General features: G+C 34.7%; 1 protein-coding gene across 2 annotated transcripts; it reads right to left on the bottom strand.

Annotated features, from left to right (window-relative positions):
* Nucleotides 1-1364: 1364 nt before the first annotated feature.
* Nucleotides 1365-25521, bottom strand: LOC125654628 (glucose-6-phosphate 1-dehydrogenase-like). 2 transcript variants are annotated; one of them, XM_048884619.2, is made up of 12 exons: nucleotides 25240-25470; nucleotides 19221-19258; nucleotides 18554-18662; nucleotides 17178-17386; nucleotides 16409-16570; nucleotides 15738-15863; nucleotides 15141-15234; nucleotides 13847-13973; nucleotides 12945-13034; nucleotides 12220-12428; nucleotides 9901-10070; nucleotides 1365-3281 (listed from the first exon to the last, which is right to left on the bottom strand). In XM_048884619.2, the coding sequence occupies exons 1-12, from the start codon at nucleotides 25453-25455 to the stop codon at nucleotides 3188-3190; spliced, it is 1644 nt and encodes a 547-aa protein (XP_048740576.2). In that variant the 5' UTR covers nucleotides 25456-25470; the 3' UTR covers nucleotides 1365-3187. The 2 variants fall into 2 exon arrangements, with proteins under 2 accessions (XP_048740576.2, XP_055999939.1); XM_056143964.1 differs by lacking the exon at nucleotides 1365-3281 and adding an exon at nucleotides 6842-7523 and having other exon boundaries at nucleotides 25240-25521.

Here is a 25521-nt window from a genome sequence, read left to right as displayed (position 1 = left end):
TCCGTGTTTGCCAAACTCTTTATTTTGTATTTCTAATCAGAGATACGAGATTAATCAGTTTGTTATCTTCACCTTTTCATAAAGTATCCCAGCCAATGGAACGAATAAATATAAGCACCTATACTGGATTCCAAATTCCACAAAAGTAAATACAAAGATAGATACGTTGCTGGATCCAATATCTTTGTTCCTCCCACATATATTACCTGATTTGAAGAACATTTAGACTTTTTGTACCACAACATCTGCGTAACACTAGACAGTTGCTTCTGTAAAAAAAAAAATGGGAAAAAGATTTGCATTTAACGTGTTCTTGGTAATTGTACTTATACTCCAACTGCCCTTTCAAAAGATGAAATTTTTCAAAACCATGCTTCAGTTTCAGACAGCATTTGACCCAATGATAGGTTGTATTGGCAAAGTAGATCATTATAACAAAAGAATTTGCGAAATGTCGATTTTAAACGAGACTGTTTTAAAAATTTCTGTAATATCAACTTGTTGGTCAGTAGGCTGCCTCAATTTAAAAATTGATCATACGCAGAACAAGCTCCTGCGCATTGAATCAGTTGAGAGATATAAACACCATATGCAGATGATAATGGATTATTGGTACATAAATATAGGAAATTACCAGAATCTTGGTTTATTTCAGTTTACTAGAATATCTTTTGGTCTTATAACAGCTCCGGCGACGTTCTTTAGACTGCTACGTTTGATACTTTATGGCATGTCTGGGGTAGATAATTATCATTGATGATATTTTCATCTATTCTATGAAATCTGAAGAACATATTTCCGTGCTTACTGAAGTTTTGTAGAGACTTAGAAGTGCCAAGTTAACAGCCAAACCAAGTAAGTGTGTCATCGCGTACAATCAGTTAGAGTGTTTGGGACATATCGTTGGACAAGAAGCAATTCAAAACTCATCAAGATTAGGTAAAGGCAGTGCAAAACGCAAACCATCCTACTACAAAGAAACATTGCGTTCTTTTCTGAGCTTGGTAATTTTTTATAGAAAGTTTATACCAAACTGTGCTCGTATCGCTCTAGCACTAACTGATTTGACCAGGAAGTTTGTTCGAAGCAAGATGCAGTGGACCGAGTCTCAGGAAATTGTATTCCAAGGTTTGAAGAGGGTTCTTACGTCCTCACCTATTTTAACACTTCCTGGCCTTTCCGAGATTTTCATTGTACAGACAGATGCGTAAGATCGAGGTTTAAGTGCGGTTTTGCTTAAGAAGCAATCTATCGCTTTAAGAACACAGTAACCTCTTATTATGAAAAGTGCCAATCGTTGAGTTTTCTTTACACAATTCAAGTCCAATCCCTGTCAACATGTAATGGATAAAGAAGGGAAACGATTTGATTTATACATCTATTTCATCATAACATCTTCATAAAATAAATGCTGAATAAACAGCGGTTAATAAAATAGAGTGGAGAGGTTGGGATGGAATAAATGTGGTCATTCTTCAAAAGTTTAAAAGTATACAAAAAACACAGCAGATGATGAAAGATCTAAAAAGTACTGAGCATTAATTTACAGACTAAAAATATGTAAAAGTTTGATCAATAATAACGACTACACACACGTTTTACAAAAACTGGTATGTAACCTACCACCAGGTGTAGATTCATATACAAAATGTATTCGTGAAAACATGATCTACATATGATAAATTATTCACATACGACATTGTAACGGACTAAAGTAAAGCCTGCCTTTAGGTAAGTGGTTTATTGATGAGTAAAAACTAAAAATTCTTAATGGTTTTGAATATTCAAATTAGTCACTGAAAATGCCCGACTGACACAGTTTCATACTCAAAATATGGTTATACATTCATTACATGTTCTGGTTTGTCATCAGCTATATTGAATCATGGTTTTCGATCTCTGCGTTAGATATACAAGTGAAAACAATTATCTTGAGATTTCTCAGTTGCTAAGAACATTATAAAAGCGCCCAACATTAAAACAGACAGTGAATATCTATGGCGATTGCTATAGTGATCGAAATGCATGCATCAGCGTAGAGTCAAATAATGTTCTAATTTGTCTTCAAATGAATGCTGACAATTGAATTAATACAAATAAAATGTTTTCTTTTAGAAAATTTAAGATTTTGCCACTTTTTATTCCATAAAAAGGATAAGTTTGTTAATATTGAAATTCCGTGAATTTCGATACTATAATTACGATTAACTTTACTGAAAGCAACTAATTAAGGAACGTTCCCAAAAACATTACATAAAAACAGGTTACTTCGGATGTTGTATATTAAATTTCATTTGCACAAGATTTTGTAGGCTTGTTGATAGTTAATCGCAGTAAATAATATAACACAAGCTGCAGTGATGCTGTGTCTTACAATCAGAAGGTGTAACTGTCACAAGGCAAGTACCCTTTTATCGTAGACTATGTCACCCAGGAACCGGTATCACAGAGGAAAGCCGTCAAAAATAGGAAATATGACAATAATTTACAAGAATAATAGTCATAATAAAAATGTTAGGATATATAGAGTAAAATTAAAGTGGAAAGAAACGTCCACTATTTATATATATATATAATGAATTGTATACACTTGATGACCATATTCAACACTCGTTTTGCTATCGGAAATCTCCCAACTATGTATTATATAATAGCTGGTATCAATTTCAAGAAAATAAATACGCATTACATGTGCTTTGTTTCATTGTTAAAAATAAGCAAACAATTAAGAAATTGTAGATACGAGGAAAAGTTATTTCTCTGCCATATGAATTCTTCATCACCACGGCAGTCTAATAAATTGTTAAATTTTAACCCAATTTCATTTCAAAGCCGACAAAACATGGAATTCATCTAAATGATCCCACTGACAAATTATCATTCTCCTCTAAACAAAATTTTATGTAAAAATTACATTTTGATAAATCACTTGTAAATTAATTTTCTACCACTTCATTTTTGAGTTGACTGTGTATATACTTGTAGACCAAACCCACGTCATTTTGATAAAGGAATTTTTGCAGCTGCCCGATTTCATTGTGAATATGAAAAGAAATTCACTTCATCTCAGAAAGATACACGCAATAATGTATCTAATTTTCTCATATGTTTTGTCATATACATCTACTACATGTTTAATATCCGTCTGACGTCACTTCCTGTGAACTTGTTTCTCATCAGTCTGACGTCACATTCTGTGCACTGGTTTCTCCCATTTGTAAGTTCCAGTGTAGATAAAGTTGAAACGTGCACATAATTCATCGCTTTCCGGGGGACCGCGACTGAAATCAACAAAAATGAATTCAATTCAACGATTTTTAGCATATGCAAAAGTAACAATTTTAAATAATTCATTATTTATGCTATCAAACACTGTTGTTTTCAGCTATCGTGATAAAGTGACTGTGCCATTGTAGGTTAGCCGTTTAAGATTCTTCAGAACGTCAAGTTTTCATATATCATCATTTAAGCATAAGAGTTTCAGATATACTGTAGATTCCTAAATATTCACGAGGAATTTATAATCGAGCAATTCAGCGAATTTCATTTGCGAAATAAAATTACTTTTAATTTCACATTGCTGAACTACATGAACAGTCCATTCGCGAATTCCTTTCCTCGCTACCTCATGTCTACGCGTCATTTCGTGAAATTTAAGTGCTCGCGAAAAATAACAAATCTACAGTACATCTTTTACATCATTCATATTATATACTTAATATTAGGTTGCTTATATAATAGGAGCTTAAAAATCAAGGAACAATTTGTATAATCCGCGAAGTCGATCATGCAGTAGTTACGTCATGCTTTACTGGTTTGTGCATCCCCTGCCATAATACAAACAACTAAAACATATATTCCTAATATCTATACATGTATTTCTAACAGAAGTTTTTTCATAAATTGTACAGTTGAAAGATAGCTTTCAGGGCTTCACAGTGCTTAAACTGAGAAATATAATACAAATGAAAAGAAAAGGCTGATTATGGTACTGACGAAATACTGGTAAAATAAAATTATTTGAATGAACAGTGAAAAGAAGACTGGATATTTGCGAGTTACTGCCCCTTCCTTTGTGTTATCACTCCGAGTTCTACATAGCCCCCATTTAAAATTCTAAACAAAAACCTTTGAGATTTTGTTGTTAGTATTGTCTGAGCAACTGGTGTTACAGCAGGGTAGAGTGAATTATACAAAGGGGAATAACTGTGAATTTACAGTTGTATTTAGGATTAAATAACATAACATCCAAGAAAAAGACAATATAGTCAATGTCAATCGAATTAGAATCTCTATAACAATGATAATATGTTATATGTTTCAAACTGAGTCATAATATGTATATAAGACCACAATTTTTGGAAATAGCTCAAGAAGGAAGCTGATGACAATCAAAGAGTGTGTGTATATATATATATATATATATATATATATATATATATATATATATACACACAGATAATAGGGATTAGTACAATGTATTGAATGTAAAACTTATACGATACCAATTTTGATGCACCAGATGCGCATTTCGACAAATAATGTCTCTTCAGTGATGCTCAAGCCGAAATTTTGGTAATTCGAAATCACAATAAACTTGCAAGAGCTAAAAGGAAAACTAGGGTGCCAAAAACTGGAGCCAAATTCGTCCAAGGATAAGAGCTATGCATGGGGGAGATAATCCTTAATTTTGAAATGAATTTCTAAATCTTATCCCAGTAATTAAATAAACATCCGTATTTTCAAGCTAGTAACAAAGTACTTAGCTACTGGGCTGTAGAGACCCTCAGGGACTAACAGTCCACCAGCAGAGGCCTCGACCCAGGGGTCATAATGTAAAACTCATACTGTACCAATTTTGATGCACCAGATGTATAATTACTTAATACTGATTTATCTAAAAACTCACAAAAATCTACACAGAGGCCAGAGAATGTCGAAGTATCGACTTTGAGCTACTGATCCGTACGTGTCTACAACATGTGATCCAAATTTACTCATCAAATCAAACTGTTGATAAATTGTAAATTAAGTACAAACCCAGAGTGAAATTTCAATTATAACAAGTTTACATCATAAAATAATCAAACACACCATTCATATTTCAAATACAAGTTTACATACAAATTAATTACATATTTCATAACTACATGTACATCTCAAATACAAGTGACTGGCAATAATTTTATACACAGTCTTAGTTTGAGATCAATTTTCACAAAACAAGCACAGTATTGTAACATCAACAATTTCAGATTCGGAAAATCGGATAATATTCTGTAAAACAATACCATTGAAAAACAATACCATTGGGTATGACTACACGTAAATTCATCAACCAAAAAATATTGAGATTTATGTATGTATGTATTAGTCACAATGCACTGAAAGAAGGGGGGTTATTTCATTTATTATATAGCATCATCACACTTTTACTAAATTCCCGACGCAGAGATAGGGAATGTCATAATGTGGGTAAAGGCAGCACACTCTTTGTAATGATGCATTAATTATCAATTCACAAACAGTTTTCTTAAAAATTAAGTGCATATATATATTCACTATATACCAATTTGGGTCTGACCCTAGGGCGTAGGGGTAGGGAATATGACAATTTTGGTAAACTGCTACACATTTCTATAGCCATCCAAACACTATTTCTTCACGATGAAGAAATGTACAACAACAAAAAATAAAAAAATAAAAAAAACATTTTTCAAGGATTAAATGATGTGTGACCTCTGACTTAGGGTCATCAATTTCAGAATTTTGGTAGGTGATCCATGCTCCCCATAAGCATACATGTATTTTTTTCCCCCAATTATTCAGGGATGAAAAAGATTTTCAAAGCATACATTTACACTTAATGAGCAATAAATATCAATTATCCTCATCATCATCATATACCCATGTCGACTCAACGAGTGAGAAGAGGAAATGAACTTTGCACCTTTGCATGTCATTGCTCCTCCATGCACACAAGGCAAAAGTTGGCATTTGTTTGAACTATAAACTAACACCACCATTTTATTCATTAAAAAAGGCCATGGTTCATTAGACTTGTGCTATAAATCAATGAAAGGTTAGAAAGGGTTTTCATTGTGTCAAAATCTACATTCAGATTCAGGGTCACATCCGAAACTTCTCTACTGTCTAAGGCATAGTTATTACTAAATCTGAAACTTCTCTACTGTCTAAGGAATAGTTATTACTAAATCCAAAACTTCTCTACTGTCTAAGGAATAGTTATTACTAAATCCGAAAATTCTACTAGTCATATAACAATCTGAAAATTCTACTAGTCATATAACACACAAAGTTTATGTTCACCTATTCTATATTTCTAAAGCCGTTCTACATGAAAATAGCACACAAACGTCATGTATTTAATATTCTACATGAAATTAGCACACAGAAGTAAAGCTTTTCCAGATGAAAATAACACACACAGATTATTACAAAACATTTTGATGTAAACCTATTGTAAGTATACATGAATGTTACAGAAAACATTGTTCTGTGTGTTGCTCTATGTCTCTATAAGATTATGTAACTCCTATAAAGACGACAACAGATTGAGAAGACTCATATTTTTCCTAAAGCAGCAGGGTCCTGCAATATTGAACCTTTGTGTACACCGAAGCCTTGCATACACTGAAGCCTTGATTTACCGTAATCAGGAGAGAGACTTGATGGTTATGAATACACTGTAGTATTCCTCTGACGGGTAATTACAACTGTCATCACCTGATTTCTTAATGAAATAATGCAATTTTCAAACAAAATTCTGGGATTTACTTCATACCATGTTGTTATTCAATGAAAAAAAACAGATGCAAAATTAAGATAAATATTTTATTTCTGGTAAATAATAGAAATGTTAGCGAAATAAAGCATAGAAATATCTATATCACATAAAAATGTTGTAAAATATCCATCTAAGAAATCAATATGCAAGATATGGCAAAACACAATGAAGGTTGATTGTTTAGTTTAACCTGTGATAGATAGTCATATGAATTTTGTAGAAATTAAATTATACTTTGCTGCATGTTCTGATATTAAATCAAATGATAAATGAAATTAAATTAAAAGCAACACGTCTAGAAAACTAAGCTTTTACAAAAATTATCCAATAAATAACAGAATCAAAACTTGAAACATTAACTGTTCAACAGCCAATGTTAAAACTCAAAAAACTGCAATAGAACACATTCTATAGAGATTTAGATATTTTCTAGTAAACCAAAAACCCATATCATTCATATAAACACCTTCCTGGGTTAGTAAGAAAAGATTGTTAACAAAATCCCGGAGTGGTGAAGGTAATTAGAACAGCAAACTACATCAGTCAGCAGTGGGGGTGAAAGTGAACAGCTACATCATCTACTAGTCTAGAGAAATGGGCCAGTCTTAATCACAGAAATGTTTATAGAGCGGCCTTCTTATCAGTCCACTTGTACGTTCCGTAGTATTTGAAATCGAATTTATCACACAGTTCATCTGATTCTTTAGGTCCTCGGCTGAAAACAGGAATAGGGGATTCAAATAGCATGCTGGAATCCCTGTTAGGGGCGTTTTCTAATATTTAGACTGCATTAATTCCGCTGATATTTATCCAAATAAACTGGTTTTTTAAAAAATATATCAATTCAAACAAAAGATACCATTTTGTACAATATTCAGTATAATGACATTGCACCAGTTCCATATAAATGATTTTCTAAGAATTACCATGATTCAGATCTTTTAAGAATTACCATGATTCTGATTTTCTAAGAATTTACATGATTATGATTTTCTAAGAATTTATATGATTATGATTTTGTAAGAAATACCATAATTCTGATTTTCTAAGAAATATCATAATTCTGATTTTCTAAAAAATACCATGATCATGATTTTCTAAGAAATACCATGATTTTGATTTTCGAAGAATTACCATGATTTTGCCCACTTTGAAGGTGGAATAGATTGCAGAATCTCACCCATACATATTACAAGGTTTTTGTGGCCATGGTAACAATGGATAAACATTCCACCACTACACAGAGTACATAGGATGGAATGTTTGTCCAAATAAAACGATTGGTTTATATTGCATGATATCTCTGTACACAGTCCCCATTGTTTTTTAACTGAAGCAATGTTCATAATGTCACTATACACAGTCTCCATTGTTTTTTAACTAAAGCAATGTTCATAATGTCACTGTACACAGTCTCCATTGTTTTTTAACTAAAGCAATGTTCATAATGTCACTGTACACAGTCCTCATTGTTTTTTAACTAAAGCAATGTTCATAATGTCACTATACACAGTCTCCATTGTTTTTTAACTAAAGCAATGTTCATAATGTCACTGTACACAGTCCTCATTGTTTTTTAACTAAAGCAATGTTCATAATGTCACTATACACAGTCTCCATTGTTTTTTAACTAAAGCAATGTTCATAATGTCACTGTACACAGTCCCCATTGTTTTTTAACTAAAGCAATGTTCATAATGTCACTGTACACAGTCTCCATTGTTTTTTAACTAAAGCAATGTTCATAATGTCACTGTACACAGTCTCCATTGTTTTTTAACTAAAGCAATGTTCATAATGTCACTGTACACAGTCTCCATTGTTTTTTAACTAAAGCAATGTTCATAATGTCACTGTACACAGTCTCCATTGTTTTTTAACTAAAGCAATGTTCATAATGTCACTGTACACAGTCTCCATTGTTTTTTAACTAAAGCAATGTTCATAATGTCACTGTACACAGTCTCCATTGTTTTTTAACTGAAGCAATGTTCATAATGTCACTGTACACAGTCCCTATTTCTAAGATTATAAATCTGTTCTGATTATCTTTTGATCTAAGAAATTCCTCATTTCTATAGCTGTTTACAGAGCTAGAGATTGCTCCACGACATCTAAATGAGCTAATCAATATCTTACACTCACGACATCTAAATGAGCTAATCAATATCTTACACTCACGACATCTAAATGAGCTAATCAATATCTTACACTTTTATCCATGGAGTATTGCGTTAAAAATTCTTAGGGCTTTGTTCATTCAAATGTTATTATATTCCTATATGTTGATTAATTAAAAGTACTTGATAATTTTCCTGGTTTTAATAGAATTGAAAATTTTAGTGGATAAAAAACAAACATTTTATTAGATACTTAAAATCAAAGCATAAACTCTAATATATACATGTATATTGAAAATCAAATTAACCTGGTTGTAAATAATAATAAAAAAACTAAAAATATTCAAAAATATAAGTATCATGTTACAATTTCATGCACTGATGAATCTATCTACATAAGTAATTAATGTCAGTGTAATTATATGTAATAAATTTATAGCATTCTATAGAAATCCAAGTCATGATATTTTAATTTGGAATTCAATTAACATTAACGTTAATGTATTGTGTTGACTTCTTGATATGTGCTTGGACTTTCCACTAACAAAAGTAGACAAACCAAGTACCCAGTCACATGATATGTAGGTCAATCACATGATATATAGGTCAATCATGATATGTTGGTCAATCACAATATATAGGTCAATCACATGATATATATGTCAATCACATGATAAATAGGTCAATTATATAATGGTCAATCACATGATGGAAATGAGGTCAATCACATGATATATAGGTCAATGATGATATGTTGCTTAATCACAATATATAGGTCAATCACATGATATATAGGTCAACCACATGATAAATAGGTCAATTACATAATAGTCAATCACATGATGCAAATGAGGTCAATTCCATGATATATAGGTCAATCAAATGATGTAAGCTAGGAAATTATTATGGTTTTAAAACCACACACAACCAATACAACATGAACTGCACACTTCACACAGACTCGTCTCGTACCTGCCATATTTGTAGTAAATGGGTTTGGGTTTCTCTTTTTCAATGCGATGAAGAAGTGGTGTAAATATTCTCCATGCCTCATACAACTCATCTGAGCGGACAAAGTGGATCTGGGAACCAGTAAAGACGTCCAGGATAAGTCGCTCGTAGGCGTCGGGGAGCTTCATGTCCTGTGAATTTTGAACAGTAAAAAGTGATAAAAGTTTTAAAATTTCATGATCGGTTGCAACAAGTAAATTTATTGGTTGATTGATGTTCATCAATAGTTTATTCCCTTTCATTGGTTCGTGATGAACATACATGTATCTCTCAGGGTTTTGAGTAGATACTCCCAATTTTGAAGGCTTGATTTACACTTACTGCTCTATACATTCAATCTCATGAAAATATTTCTCAAAAGAGGCTTCCCAAGCAGTCACAATATCTGAAAATGCATGAAATCTTGCTCTATTTAGACAACCTGCGAGGTAATCAACTGGTTTTTTCGTGTTGTCACCTCTCCATAAAGGGTGTTATGACAGAAAACTTCGGGAGAATGGCTCAAGGTTATACTCTCTTACAAACTATAAGTGTTCAGAACAATTTGTTTCAGATCTCAATTGATACAGAATGACATCATGTGCAAACTACTGGCAACTTAAGGTGAATTTCTACACCATAATTCTATTAAATGGCTCATTAAAGCAACTCATATAAAGTAAGATTTTACAATCAAAAGATTGATACAAACTCTTAATGATTTCATGTAAATTATTTTGCATTTTTTCCGTAATAATAAAACATTAAGATGTTTCATTTGCAAAGAGATTTTAAAGTCCAATTTCGCTGTGATTTGATGCATGACATAAATATCTAATAGTACGAGGCAAGAATACACAGGTACGTGTTCTAATTTCTTAGATAATTTTTTTAAATAAATAGAGGATATTTATATTGCGTGTTTTGATATTTGGTTTATCCAACGAGTTGATATCGTGTATTCATTCACGAGGCTTGCCGAGCGAATAAATACACCATATCAATGAGTTGGATAAACCACATATCAAAATACGCAACTATAGATGTTCTATTTATCTCATACGTCTTCTTTTCACTTAATTTTGAGATGATCCCCAGTATGGTAGAAACAGCTGATTTAATTTGTTTTGAATCCGTGGCTCAGACGTCGTGCTTAATCTGTCTACCTTACACGGGAAAAAATAGTGCGCTTATAAACCATTAATATACAGTACAAAAGGTCATTTTTATAAAAGAATCCATGAAAGAAAATTGTTTTAGAAGGGATTATAGTATAAAATTAATAATGGTTTTGCCATTCCAACAAAGTAATAACTATTGACCGAGTATTTAATTTTTTACGTAGGCCTGACCTTCTGATAAAAGTTTGATGTCGTTGTCGTTTTGAAATAAACATGTGTAATAACGATCAATGAAAGTAATATTTTAATGCAGCATTATTAGAATGTTCAACAGTTTACAATGAAAAGTAGAAGTGTTTGTGCATTTGGATTTTATTTACGTAGTTTCTTTGGATTTAAGGGCGAGAGGAAATCCCGAGGCACTTTAAATAGGCCTAGTCTAGTAAGTAAAGCTGTTGAGATCTGTTACATTTAATATGCTCCAGAAAAAAGAGACTGTGCTTGTGAATACTTGGTACCGCAGCATATCAAGGTACTTTCGATTTGGCTTGTCCAGTAGGCCGTCGATTCCTTGTCGATGATAATAATGTGCACATACTTTTGTTTTCTGATCGTAATTTTTTGAGTAGTTACAGACCGAGTTGGCATTTTTGTGGCCGGTAACTTGCATTAGGCCCTATGTATGTCAGTGGGGGCAACATCATTTTAATTTTGCTGTAAAAGAAATTCTAAATAAATACAGAATAATACGTTTTACGCTTTATTTCTTGCATGGATATGCATAAACACAGAAAATATGTCATCCAAGCGGGGACAGTGTCAAAAGTAGTTCGGACCGGAAGTGCTTTATCAAACGGGCGTGTGATAAAGCTAATGCTTTATCTCACTCTCAATATACACCACACGTATGAGATAAATATCAATTACCTAGTCTCTACTGTATATTGATTGATTGATTGAGGTTTTATGCCGTTTTGGCAATATTTCAGTCATTTTACGGCGGAACAACACCTCCTGTTTACGTAGTTTCTACAGAAGTACACCACTTCCTGTTTATCTTGTATCTATCAAATAAGACACTTCCTTTTTACCTGTATCGACTGTACACTACCTGTAAGCATTTACCTGCGTCTTCTGTAATTATACACTTTCTATTTACCTGTACGTACTGTAATATTACCTTGTATCTGTTATTATAAGACAAATCCAGCTCCGTCTCTTCACAGCCGAACGTCATGCCAGGTGACTTAGTCATCATCTTCAGGTAAACAGCCTCGTCAGGCTGGACACGGATCACCAACTCGTTCCGCTTCACTTCACCTGATGGGAAGATATCCCCAGGGACGTCCTTGAACTGTATCCTGACCTCAGCCTTCCTCTCATTAAGAGCTGTTATAAATTGTCATAAACATTATTGTAGATAATTGTAGATAATAAATTCTAATGGCATATTACTTTAAAATACTTTCTATTCTAAGTTGCTTATGGAAAATTATTACTGAAATTTGTTTTTATATCATATTTGAAAATTATAATTTTATTTTTCGATTTTATTGCTTATATAGTCTTCATATCATCTATTTGGAGTGTACATCATCACTTTGTGTCTTTATCATCACTTTGAGGGTATACATCATCACTTTGTGTGTATTTATCATTTCTTTTGCATTTACTCATCATCTCTATTTTGTGAGTACACATCTCTTTGTGTATTCTTCATCTCTTGTGTATTCCATATTCAATTTCTATGTAGACTAAATACGCTTTTTTATCTTCAAGTTTTCCTTACCCCTCTCACATCTACAGGGTATACACAAAACTTACTTCCTGCAATCATATTCTCCCTACTCTTCCAAATTTGCATGATATACAAGAAATGTCTCAATACATTCACAGTTTTCCTACCTTTCCCACACCTGAGGATGAATGGTACTCCGTCCCATCGCTCATTCATCACCTTCAAAACTGCCGTCACAAATGTGGGGGTCGTGGAACCTGGAGGTTAAAGGTCATGTTACATATTAAGTCAAAGAATGAGAATAGATCGGTAACGTTTAACGTAAAAGTCAATTGTACAAAATGTTATTGATTGTATTGCCCTGGAGCACCACAAGCTGCTGAACCTATCACATAATGTGCATGAAAAAGAGATTGATGCCAAGCACTGTAGTATTTAATTATCATGTTTAATTTGGTATAAGCAAAGATGTGTTTGTGAAACACTGATGCCCTCAGATTACAACAAAGTGGAACCAGGTCAAAGGTTAATGTTAAGGTCAAAAGGCCATAGATTTTGGTACCAATGGAAAGGTCTTGCCACAAGAAATACACATGGCTCAAATGAATAGATTTCTTCAAATATTTGTTCAGTTATTGTCAATCATCATTGTAAAAAGTGTAACTCGGCTTCGTGGGGCAGTAGAAGTCAATATAACCAACACGACCCCGTATTCTATTCATTTTGGCTTGAACTGATCACATACAGTGATATTCGTTACAACAATTTCGTTTTCCTTCTTTAGTTTGAAGTGATTCCATACTTCTTAAACTTTAAATCAGGGGAAGGTAACTTTTATAAAGAATTCACACAATATCAAACCAGAACTGGTATTACAAAAAATATCATGATATATATTATCAACAACGGTCGGGATTCACTGGTTACCGGTAATATCGCACAGCACTATGAATAGTACATCAGAATTGTACAACAGAAATTTCCACCACTTAAATGACAGCTAGTATTGCTGTAACACAATCAAAATTTAAACACAATCTAAATTTTCAATCTATCTAGAGACAATCACCTTTTGGTACAGTGGGGTCGTCAAGGTAACCGATCTTCTGGTCTCCCTCTCCCGCTGGATCTCCAATATACTGTCCAAGGACCACATTATCCAGCTCCACGGGTGATATACTCTTAAGGACCTTCACCTACAATTCAAGGTCAAACATGTTGTCAAATATTGACTTGTTATTTAGAGAGGACCACCTTGTTGTTGAGAAAGGACTACCTACATGTAGTTAATAAGAATGAGCCAGCTTGTTGATAAGAATGAGCAAGCTTGTTGATAAGAATGAGCAAGCTTGTTGATAAGAATGAGCCAGCTTGTTATTGAGAAAGGGACACCTTGTTATTGAAAAAGGATAAGAATGAATCACCTTGTTATTAAGAAAGAACCACCTTGTTGATAAGGAAGGAATGCCTCGTTATTGGGAAAGGACTGCCTTGTTAACATGATTGTTAGGCAAGCTGACTTGATAGTACTAGGGTATATTTTAAGTAACCTTAACCTTCTCCAATGACCTTGGACCAATGACATGACACATCGAGTTCTCATAAGAATCCTTTGTGCCAAGTTTAAGTTTCCATTGTCTTTTTATTATGAAGTCAGTGTCAAACATTTCTAGTATTGACCAGTGACCTTGACCTAACTAAATGACCTAAGATCAAGTTCAAAACACATCCTCGGGTCTTAAGCAAGACACACGTCCAGTAATTTCTTTGACACACATCCAGTAACTTCAATGTTAAGTGGCAAACTTTGTTGTCCAGTAAAATACACTTACAGTAAACCTAAAGGCCAGCGAAAAACAGTGTTATAACCAAACTTTGTTGTCCAGTAAAATACACTTATAGCGAACCTCCAGGGCCAGCAAAAAACAGTGTTATAACCAAACTTTGTTGTCCAGTAAAATACACAGCGAACCTCCAGGGCCAGCAAAAAGCAGTTCAAACTTTGTAGACAACACATTTTTTGTTATTTTCCTAACATAGGGGAATAAATCTCTCTTCGCAATAAGCGTGACTTTGTTACAATCATGTTTGTCGTATCATGTTTTACTGCATACAGATGTTCTGTACTCATTACTAGCAGCTGGACAAGGCTAATAAAGTTTAAGGTGAATATACCATCATCTGCTCCCCATCCTTTTTATTATCTGTCCTTTTCATAATCTGACCTCTGGTATTTTTTTCTATCAGTCTGATCTCTTATTTTTCTCTATTTCACCCCTGAACTTTCAGTATCACTTGGTCTTGGCATTATCTGACCTCTGATTTTTTGTGTTATCTGACCTTTTTGTTATCGGACCCCTGACCTTTTCATTCCTGATATCCTCTGCAGCAGTAGACGGTGGCTTCTCCATGGCAACCAAGGTCAAGATCTGCAGCAGATGGTTCTGCATAACATCTCTGTAATGATGAAAATAGAATTATTCAAAGATTAGTATAATTCTAAATAAACATCTAGTTTGTCTGTTTAATGGAGTTATAAAAACAATGGAATTATAAGATAATTTGCATAATTGGCAAAACCCATTAATCACAGATCACGCCATGCTTCCATTTAAGATCTTTCTTCCTTACATCTGTAGAACTTGTTTTTCGTGAGTATAACAGTGATACTGCCTCACAGTGTCTAAATCCAGAAATACAGCCAATTTTACAATACACATGTCGAGTATGAAAACCGTATCACCATCCATTCAAACGTTATAGCCAAGGTTAAGGTTTTTGCTGACAGACAGACCAAAGGTTAAAGTTTTTGCTGATAGACAGACCAAAAACTATATGCCCCCGAATCTCCAATTACAGAAAGGGGGGGGGGGGGGGCAAAAAATCCCATACAGTCATAATATAATAATCACAATATTTCTATATTTTATCCCCTATCAGCAGTTGATCAGTTACAATACCTTATGATTCCAAATTCATCAAAGTAGCCTCCCCTCCCCTGTGTTCCAAACGGTTCTTTGAAGCTGATGACAACAGATGCAATTCCATCTCTGTTAAAGACGGGACTGAATATCTTGTTGGCAAACCTACAAACATTTCATAGAAATAAACGAAAATCTGGGCTACATTCCTACTGAAATACATAAAAACATGTGACTGAATATCTTGTTAGCAAACCTACAAACATTCCAATTTAGAATTAACGAAAATCTGAGCTACATTCTTACCAAAATAATTTATAGAGACGTGACTGAATATCTTGTTGGCAAACCTACAAACCTTTCATACGAATAAACAAAAATTTGGGCTACATTCTTACTAAAATAGTTTCAACTACATAACAGTCGAGATGGGGATGATCTCAAATGGGGCAATATAGAATTATATCATCTGTACTTACAGAGATATTAACAATTTCACCTCAGCACCATGAGATTTTGTACCGATCCATTGCTAAGATCCTAATAACAACCTCACCTGAATATCATGATATTTTGAACCATTATTTTGCTAACTGACAATCTCTCCTAAAAACTATGAGATTTTGAACCATTTCTTTGCCAACATCCTTACAATCTCACCTGAGCACCATGAGCTTTTGAACCATTATTTTGCTAACTGACAATCTCACCTGAGCACCATGAGATTTTGGACCATTTCCTTCCCGAGATAGTGGTCTATCCTGTAAATTTCCTCCTCTTTAAACAGAGCCCCGAGGTGATTGGACAGCTGGTTAGAACTTTCCAGGTCTTTCCCGAACGGCTTTTCCACCACAATACGAGTCCACTTATCTCTGTATAAAACAACAATTCATGAGGAGAAGTGGCTTTTATCTGTAGGCAAACAAAGCATATTAATGAAATAGATTTCCTTTTAAAAAATACACGAGGGTATGAACTGCGGTGTTTCACACCAGCCTGCATAACGCACTTCATGAAGAGTATGTCGGAGTGAAGAGTTGAAGATCATACCTTTCAAAACTGAAATTTATTTAATGTTTACATTCTACTTTCATTTCTGTCTGAATTTTCAGCTGTTATAACAGACATATTATATTTATCAAAATTCATACAGGCATTGCTCTCAACAGCAGCACATTCATGAGGAATGACTAACATTATGATTGTAATAATATCAATGGAAAAAACAATGGAAATATGAAGAAATTACTTCTGTCTGAAATCAAATAAAGTGTATATGTAGCAGGAAGGGAGAAAATGCAATGGACCAGACTGGGATTCAAGCTCAGGCCCCCTGAATCGCTATAGTCAGATGCTCTACCAACTGAGCTATCTGGCCACCAGCAATCTAACCCGGCTGACCATTACATACGGACCAAGGACTTTTGTTTGTTACCAAAGAATAAAGACAGATGGGTATTATGTTACATAAAGGCTCACCCTTTAGACATACAGACAGCTTTGAGATTCAGTGTCACCGATTCGTAGACAGACGGTGGTAAAGCGAGGTAGAATATTCGGTTACAGCTGCCTTTCTCCTCGATAGCTTTGTTCAGACGCGAGAATCCATCTGGTTTGTCATAACTCCCAGCAACGTACTCATTGACTTTAAAAAATTCCTCCAGTTTCTGTTTTTCATCATCTTTAACCTACAATACAATCCAATAATTGTAAAAAAAAAAATTCAAAGCAGCTATCAACCTTATTTTTCTGCATTTACCTTAGTCTTTTGATATACAATTGAACTTCATTATCTCAAACAATGATATCTCGAATACCATGAATATGTCGAAGTGAGCTGGAAGTCTTAGCTACATTTTCAATATGTATTAAAACCTCAATATATCGAACTCTTGGAAATCTTGAAGTTTTTCTAAACCCCATTAAGTTCAACAATGATAATGAGGTTTGACTGTATCAAGTTGTCATCTATGATTTTGAATCTATTGATCATTAACTTCATCAATTAAGTTTTTAAGAATAGTCATAACAAAGACTGTGTAGTCTAATGGTGACTGTTAATAAATGTTCAATGCTTGTTCATCAAATCAATAGAAAGGGAGATGTCGACCAGCGACTCTGTATTACAGAAAATTACAAATTTTAGCAAGGACGAGGACTAGAAGGTAATTAGAGATCATTAACGAGCTGTTGGAATAGTCTAGGAGGTCAATAAAGGTAAAGCATGGACTAAGTGAATAATCGTCACTATGTTATGATGGCATAATGAACTTGTGTAAAATTCCTTGTGCAATATCAGGCATACTGCATGAGAAATGGCTTTCAAAAACTTTGCTATGAATTTGTCAATCAAAATATCTGAAATCCATCAGGCATAAATGAAAATCAACAGCTGCAGAGATAGCTAAAAATAAATACAGGAGAAGCATTTGCATGGATGCACACACACACACACACAGGTTGATCAATATAGGGCACCTGCTTATTGCAGGCCTCTATTCATTTACACACAGAGTGATAAATCACACTCTCCATCAAGCACCCGGCATTAGAAGTGAGAATCACAGATCTTCCTGATATGACCTTATGAAAAGGTCATGTCATCGCAAGCTTTAGTACAATAATGAACTCTCTCTGCTACGGCCCTGAGAACCATGCATAGGTCTAAATTTGTGGCAGTTCATTACAGTATCATGAATACTGTAGGAGAAATCAGGTTTACAAAAATCGTGGACAGAGAGACGGACAGATGAAAAAAGTTAACATAATACGGTTTTTCAGCATTGACAGGACCCTAATAAAGCACCAATACATGTGGTGTTAGCAGTAGAATAAAACACCACTCTGGTGCTGACCTTCATAAAGGGCAGGGCCTTCTGTCGAATGTCATCCATGGATATCTTGCTGCGAGCATAACCAATGAAATATGTCTTTGGGGGAACCAGTCCATCTCGGAACAACCACCTGTGTGAGGAAAGACAAGCTATATATCAAAGAGCTGAGAACCAGCTATCTGTACTTTATAATATTAAAACAAATACAATACATGAAACGGTTAAATTTAGAGCATTGTTGGTCATTGATATGTTTCTCATACACAAATCACAACACAACGAGCCTGGCTTAGTGGTAACACACACTTGGCCTGTAACTGGTTAGTCACTGGTTCAAATCCCAGTGTGGACATTTGCTGTTCTACATTGTGTCTCTAGAAAAAATAATTTATTTGCGATGTCTCGTTTCCTTCAGTTTTACATGGGTACCAGCTGGTGTCATTTACAATAAGACTGAATAAGCTGTGTCTTATACGAAGAAAGTCGTAAAGGACTCCTAGCACCATACAAACTGACTAGTTTTATTGTCAATAAATCCCACAGCCCCAGCAGGATTTAAACTCATTATACATGGATTCATTCAACAAAGAAACCACCAGAAGACTCCCCCCCCCCCTCTTCCCACTTCTTATACCAAAGTGAGATATTCTTTTCTTCTTGTACATGAGTTAAAGTTTTCTTTTCTTACCATAGTGTTGGGTAGATTTTCTTCTTTGCCAAGTCTCCCTGTGGAAGAATAAAAGTTCAAATCAAAAATCATATACAATACAACTAAGATTTGTTAAAGAACAAAAATTTGTATTAAAACAATGCTTTTACATTTCACACAACATTTGAGACTGAGGAGGTTATCCTGCATCATCCACGAAAACAAGAACTCTATTTCTATTCTACTACTACAGCTCAAAAATATACAGCCAATCATTTACCTATACAGCTATCAATTAGGTCACCATGACGTCATGGCAGTTTCTGAAATGGACTAAGGCCTACATGATTTTGCTGGAAAAAAAATGGAGAGGTGGTAAGGTATACCAGATCTATATTGAAAAATATGTTTATTTTAGTTTAATGTTGAAGGCTTTGAATACACAGTCCAAGAAAACTCACCATATACGTGGAATAGGGTTAATGAACTTGTCTGTGCATTTACATGTTTACAGTTGTATCGATCTTGGAATGCAAACGATTGATTTATATTGAATAACAAACGTTCTTCAGTCATTCATAAATTTCTTTTTTTATCATCGACTGTGTTGTCGTATTAGCAAAACATAAAGTGCAAGCGAAATGTGTATCCATTTTCTCATAATCAGTTTAAAATATGTATGAAGGTATATCGTAGAATAACAACCGCGGCATTCGATCCTTTGATCTTTGCAATAACCGTGGTAGAACTACACATCATGCTCATTTCAAACACAAAATCCAGTATAAATACACAGAAGCCATGGTAGTAGTAAGAAATGATTTTACATGGGAAAACTTTCTTTATTAGTTTCTCTTAATTCTTTACGTGACAGGAATTTCGTACATGAAAATAGTGGGAAATTTTTATCCTATATTTATCAAAAATCTACAGAATGAATAAACTTCTCAATAAATAGCCAAGGAAATGGTATATACATGCAAGCACATAAAAAAACACCACCACTATGAAATGACAGAAGTTTATAAACTAAACAGCAAATTTATGACCAAGCTCGTATAATATTTGACTTAATATTTAGCGTAAATTCAGTGAACAGTTTCTGATCTTTATCACGCACTCTATGGCTCTTTATTACCAGACTGAGTATGTTTATGTAACTTCATGTGTTTTCGTATTGTATTATACTTCCTAAAAGGTTTATCTATGCCGCACATAAAAACATGACAATGTAAAGATTTAATATATGCTTGGGATTTTTGTAAGCTGACTGTGAAACAGGTTTAAAGTGTTAGTTCAACTGTTCAAAATCATGACACTGTACAGTCGCAAAAAATAACATTCATGTCTGGACTAAAACAGTTGTTAGATTTGTAAAGACAGCTGCCTTAAATATTTAGTTTTCATAGCAACTCTACAAATCTCACGTCATGTTAATTGTTTTGTTAGTGCATGATGCACATGGAGTACTCTTGACTAACCGCTTCCTCTTTCTTCCTCGTGAGTCAAATTTAATCAGTTTCTCACTAAACACAATACAACAATCCACCCTTCATTTACACCACACTCAAGTTACACCAACAGAATTATGTCATTTTCATCTGATTGTTTTACAGATTTGATATTTGCTTGGGACATATGTATAAGTAAATAATTTAAACCAGGAAAAGTGAAAATGTCCACATGGGCTTAAGTCAGTAACTAAGTTCAACATTTCGATAATTTCTTCACATACATGTACATGTATCTTTTATTTTAAAAAAAAAAAAAACATTAATACTAATTATCACTCATCAATTAAATGCAAAACTACAAAGCTAAATTAGTGTTTATTTGTATATGTCTGCATCACAACGATGTTAACACTAAGATAACAACAAAACATTGATAAACAGTACATGTATAAGGGACAAGATCAGATAAAAATCTAAATTCAAGTTCTTGAGCGAGGGGTGGGGGTAAAAACACCCATAAATTTCTGTCGTCCGACATAGGTTATACAATTTTTTTAAATGAATTAACTATACAATGTATACATTTTATTAAAGAATATATGGGGCGCTTCTTTTGGTGAAACAGTAGAAAAAGTACTGAGTGTTATTAGTACTTGTGCCTGATGATCAATTTGAACCAACATTCATCATACTTCATTTTAAGGGGTGGGGGGTGGGGGTGGGGGGCTTGATGAGTTTTTTGTCAAACACTGAACTTTCGATCTTGCTCCTACAGGGAAAAAAACAAGAAAGAACTGAAGTGACAGAATAAATAATTCAGGTACCAGAGTAAAGCAGAAAAAGATTATATATACCAGGTCAGGACTCGAATCCTGGTCCCCTTAAATTCTAGTGAGGTGCTCTACCACCTCAATCTTCTGGCACCAGTGATTTACGCCATGGTCGGACTTAAAATGAGATAGAGTACATAGGCCTGAACTTCTGAATAAAATCTGTGTCCTTTTAAAATTCAGAGTCCACTTGCCCAGTGGACAAGTGGTGGTTTTACAAGTGGTTTAAGATAATATTATTGATCCCTGCGAGTTCAAAAGTTTATTTCTGTATCATCTACATCAAAATTTGTACCACTAACTTTACAACTGCACATTTACACCAAAGTTATCCAATCAAATGTCCAATGTTGATTTAATCTAACAATCTATACAACAGTGAATTAATATCACAAGCGACATTCAGTAGTCTCCATAGCAACCTATGTCACATACACAATTTCTGTCAAACGTAAAAAATGAAAGCTCTCCAAACAAAAATAGTAAAACATTAAAATTATAGTAGAACACTGCCCTCTTTTGTGCATGGTTAAATGCCATCAGCAGGTAAAAATGTTGGGAGTCCATAGGTATATAAAATAATACATGTATTGTAAAATTTAATACTGAAATCTAAAATCTTTATCTACATGTACCTTGGTTACATACAGTGCCTGCATGGCCATAAGAGAGTCATCATTTTTAATATTTTCACTATATCTTCCATTAAAAAGCGATTTTTATAAAAACTTACTGCGAGGTGAATTTAGTACCATTTTCATTATATTTTTCCCACTTATCATGCAAAATTGTTCAAATTCTCTTTTCCTATGATGTTAAGCAAATTGTGATACCTTGATCATTGAGAATAGTTTATGAAATCATCAAGGCAAAATGTTTAACCTCAAAATACAATAATTTCTTAACAAATTTGTGCCGTAAAATTTCAATTTTGCATTTGGCGTGCGATTTCACTGCAACACGTCCTACAGATAAAATTATTTTGCAACATGTATGTGAAAAAACTACAAACAGTTCTGTATTTTTTTTGTTTTGTTATTATATCCATAAAATGAGCTAGAATGAACACTGAAATAATTTTGTTCAAAAAAGTACTTTTCAATGAAATATAGTGAAAAAATGAAATGATGACTCACTTATGGCCAGATACTGTAGATGCCGTGATTCAAAGTGACCCCGATAGGTGAAAGTTACAGGAGTGTTTATAGAACTTCAGATGAAATCAACCTCTATGTATGACTTTTAATTCAAAAGGCTGGATATCAAATTTTGTGCAGCGTGTGTGACAAAAGCTAATTATATGTGTGTGTGTACATTGTTCTACTACACACACTAACATACAAAGCGTAGGGTGATCTATTTTTTTATAGCTTAGTTTGGGTGTAATAAGTACAAATATACAATTTCTATTTAAGACAAAGTGAATTGTAAATTTTTCAATATTCAAAAGTTGAAATACATTACCCCTCCCTATATTAACTCTATACAATCCTCCTTCCCAGTTTTGGAATTGAGAAATCATGGGAATGAATCACATTTTATATTGTAGATAATGTAGATAATATTCATTTTACTTATACATACATAAACTTGGTTTCTATTTTCATCATTTTAATAGCAAGTGTCATTAAATTAAATTGAATTGGGAAAAAAATTAAATGCTGTTGGGGGCAGGGTGACATGGATTGATTGATTGATGTTTTCCGCCACACTCAACAATTTTTAGTTATATGGTGGCGCCCAGTTTTTCTTGGTGGAAGAGAGAACCCAGACACAATTGTACCTGGGAAGAGACCACCGACCTTCCGAAAGTAAACTAGGAAACTTTCCCACTTGCCGGCGCGAGCGGGATTCGAACCCGCGCCAACAGAGGTGAGAGACCGTGTGATTTTGAGCGCGATGCTCTAACCACTCGGCCACGGAGGCCCAAACAGGTCAAAATTGTAAAATGAGGGAAACGTTACAAGCTAGCAAACAATGTAAGGTTCTAATATTCTATGGATTGTACAGTGTCTGGGTGGTCATGGTGGTGGAAGGGGATCAGAGAGAGGGTACAGATGAGGGGGTCAGAGAGGGGTACAGATGAGGGGTCAGAGAAGGGTACAGATGAGGGGGTCAGAGAAGGTACAGATGAGGGGGTCAGAGAGGGTACAGATGAGGGGTCAGAGAAGGGTACAGATGAGGGGGTCAGAGAGGGTACAGATGAGGGGTCAGAGAAGGGTACAGATGAGGGGGTCAGAGAGGGGTACAGATGAGGGGTCAGAGAAGGGTACAGATGAGGGGGTCAGAGAAGGTACAGATGAGGGGTCAGAGAAGGGTACAGATGAGGGGGTCAGAGAAGGGTACAGATGAGGGGGTCAGAGAAGGGTACAGATGAGGGGGTCAGAGAAGGTACAGATGAGGGGGTCAGAGAGGATACAGGTGAGGGGGGGTGAGATAAGGGGTCAGGGAGGGGGTACAGATGAGGGGATAAGGAGTAGGAAGAGACTAATAGAATGCTCTATTTAGATGTGTGTGTATCGGGTTCATCGATAAATGTCAGGCTGGCTAAGCTGCCAATGGGCCACCTTATATTTTTGAGCACACAAAGGTGTTTTAATAACTGTTTCCATAACACAAGTTCATAATGTTGTGTAAATGGAAGGGAGTAAAATACAACAGACTAGACCGGGCTTCAAACCCGATCCCCCTGAACCACTGGTCAGGTGCTCTTACAGCAACCGAGCCATCCAGCCTCTAGCAATTGATCCCATCTGACCTCTACAGATGTAAGAAAATAACGGAACAGAAAGAAGAATTTAGATACTGGGTTGATTAAATACCTGTACAAATCAAGGGAGGTAACTATTACAATTTACAGCACCATTCTTAGCGCCCCACCCCCCCCCCCCTCCCAAAAAAAAAAATGGTGCAGCCTGTTACAAGGCAAAACAGCCAATACCAGTGTCAAGAAAAAGTTGTCATATCATGCATGACTAAATCACATAAAGAATAAAGTCTTGTGTTTAAAAAAAATCTCTCCCTGTCAAGGTACAGACTGGTATTACTTGTTATGACTGATCGTAATTAATCAAACAATCAAATAAACAAATACACAATAAACATTGAACTAATGTCCACTGACATAAACACCTCATGGCAAAGGTTAATTTTATGTTCCTACATTACATCAAAATAAATTATATTGTTGACATTTAATTTAAGGCTGCAAGGGTCTCAATATTAAACTGCACAGGTATATTGACACACAGCAATGACTAGGCCTTTTAAAAATCTTTGCCCAAACTTCCTGATTTAAATTGACATTTTGAGGATAAGAAATTGAAGGGGGTTGAAAGAGGGGAGGTACATTTTTTCTATTGCATTATGTACATATAGTTAAATTATACACTACCTGTCAGGGCCTGTAAACTACTATATACTACTATAAACTACTTAATGCATGGGTCATTCAAGACTTCCTTCTATCTCCCAGCAATACACAACTGGTAAATTTACAAATAATGATCTCTATGTAAACAATCGCTCTATCCAATGAACTTGGTGAAAAATTAGAACATTGTTTTAAAAGAAAGCATGGGTCATTTGCAATTTCATGAAATTTCTTGAAATGCAATATGCTTTGGATTTGACAGTCAGTTGTCACCAATAAATGACTTAGGCCTTGTACTTGCTGCTGACTTGGGTTAAATACTGCACAACTCGCGCAGCAAGACAAGTTCACTTAGCGATGCACGTGCATGTCAGTGCACACATTCCGAGACGCGTACTTACCGAGGCTCCCAATATCACGAACACGTGCGACGCCCCCGTCCCCTCAAACTGCAGACCCTCCCTCAACAACGACAGAGCGTCCAGCTTCTCTCGTGCTGCCATTCTTGTTTCTTTCCCGAGAACAGGAAGTGATCCGTGCTGTTCATTCAACCGGAAAGGGGGCGTGTCTTTCCCCACTTTAGCATTGCTCAGTCTAATTGTATATTCCCTGTACATTACGAGAGGTTCAGAAACACTGTATACGAACACAATTGTTTATACATGACCATTTCAGCTCAGTGC

This window comes from Ostrea edulis, chromosome 7, assembly GCF_947568905.1.
Source record: "Ostrea edulis chromosome 7, xbOstEdul1.1, whole genome shotgun sequence".
Classification (NCBI taxonomy): Eukaryota; Metazoa; Mollusca; class Bivalvia; order Ostreida; family Ostreidae; genus Ostrea; species Ostrea edulis.
The sequence above is the reverse complement of the archived record's forward strand: the minus strand, read 5'-3'. Positions and strand labels throughout refer to the sequence as shown.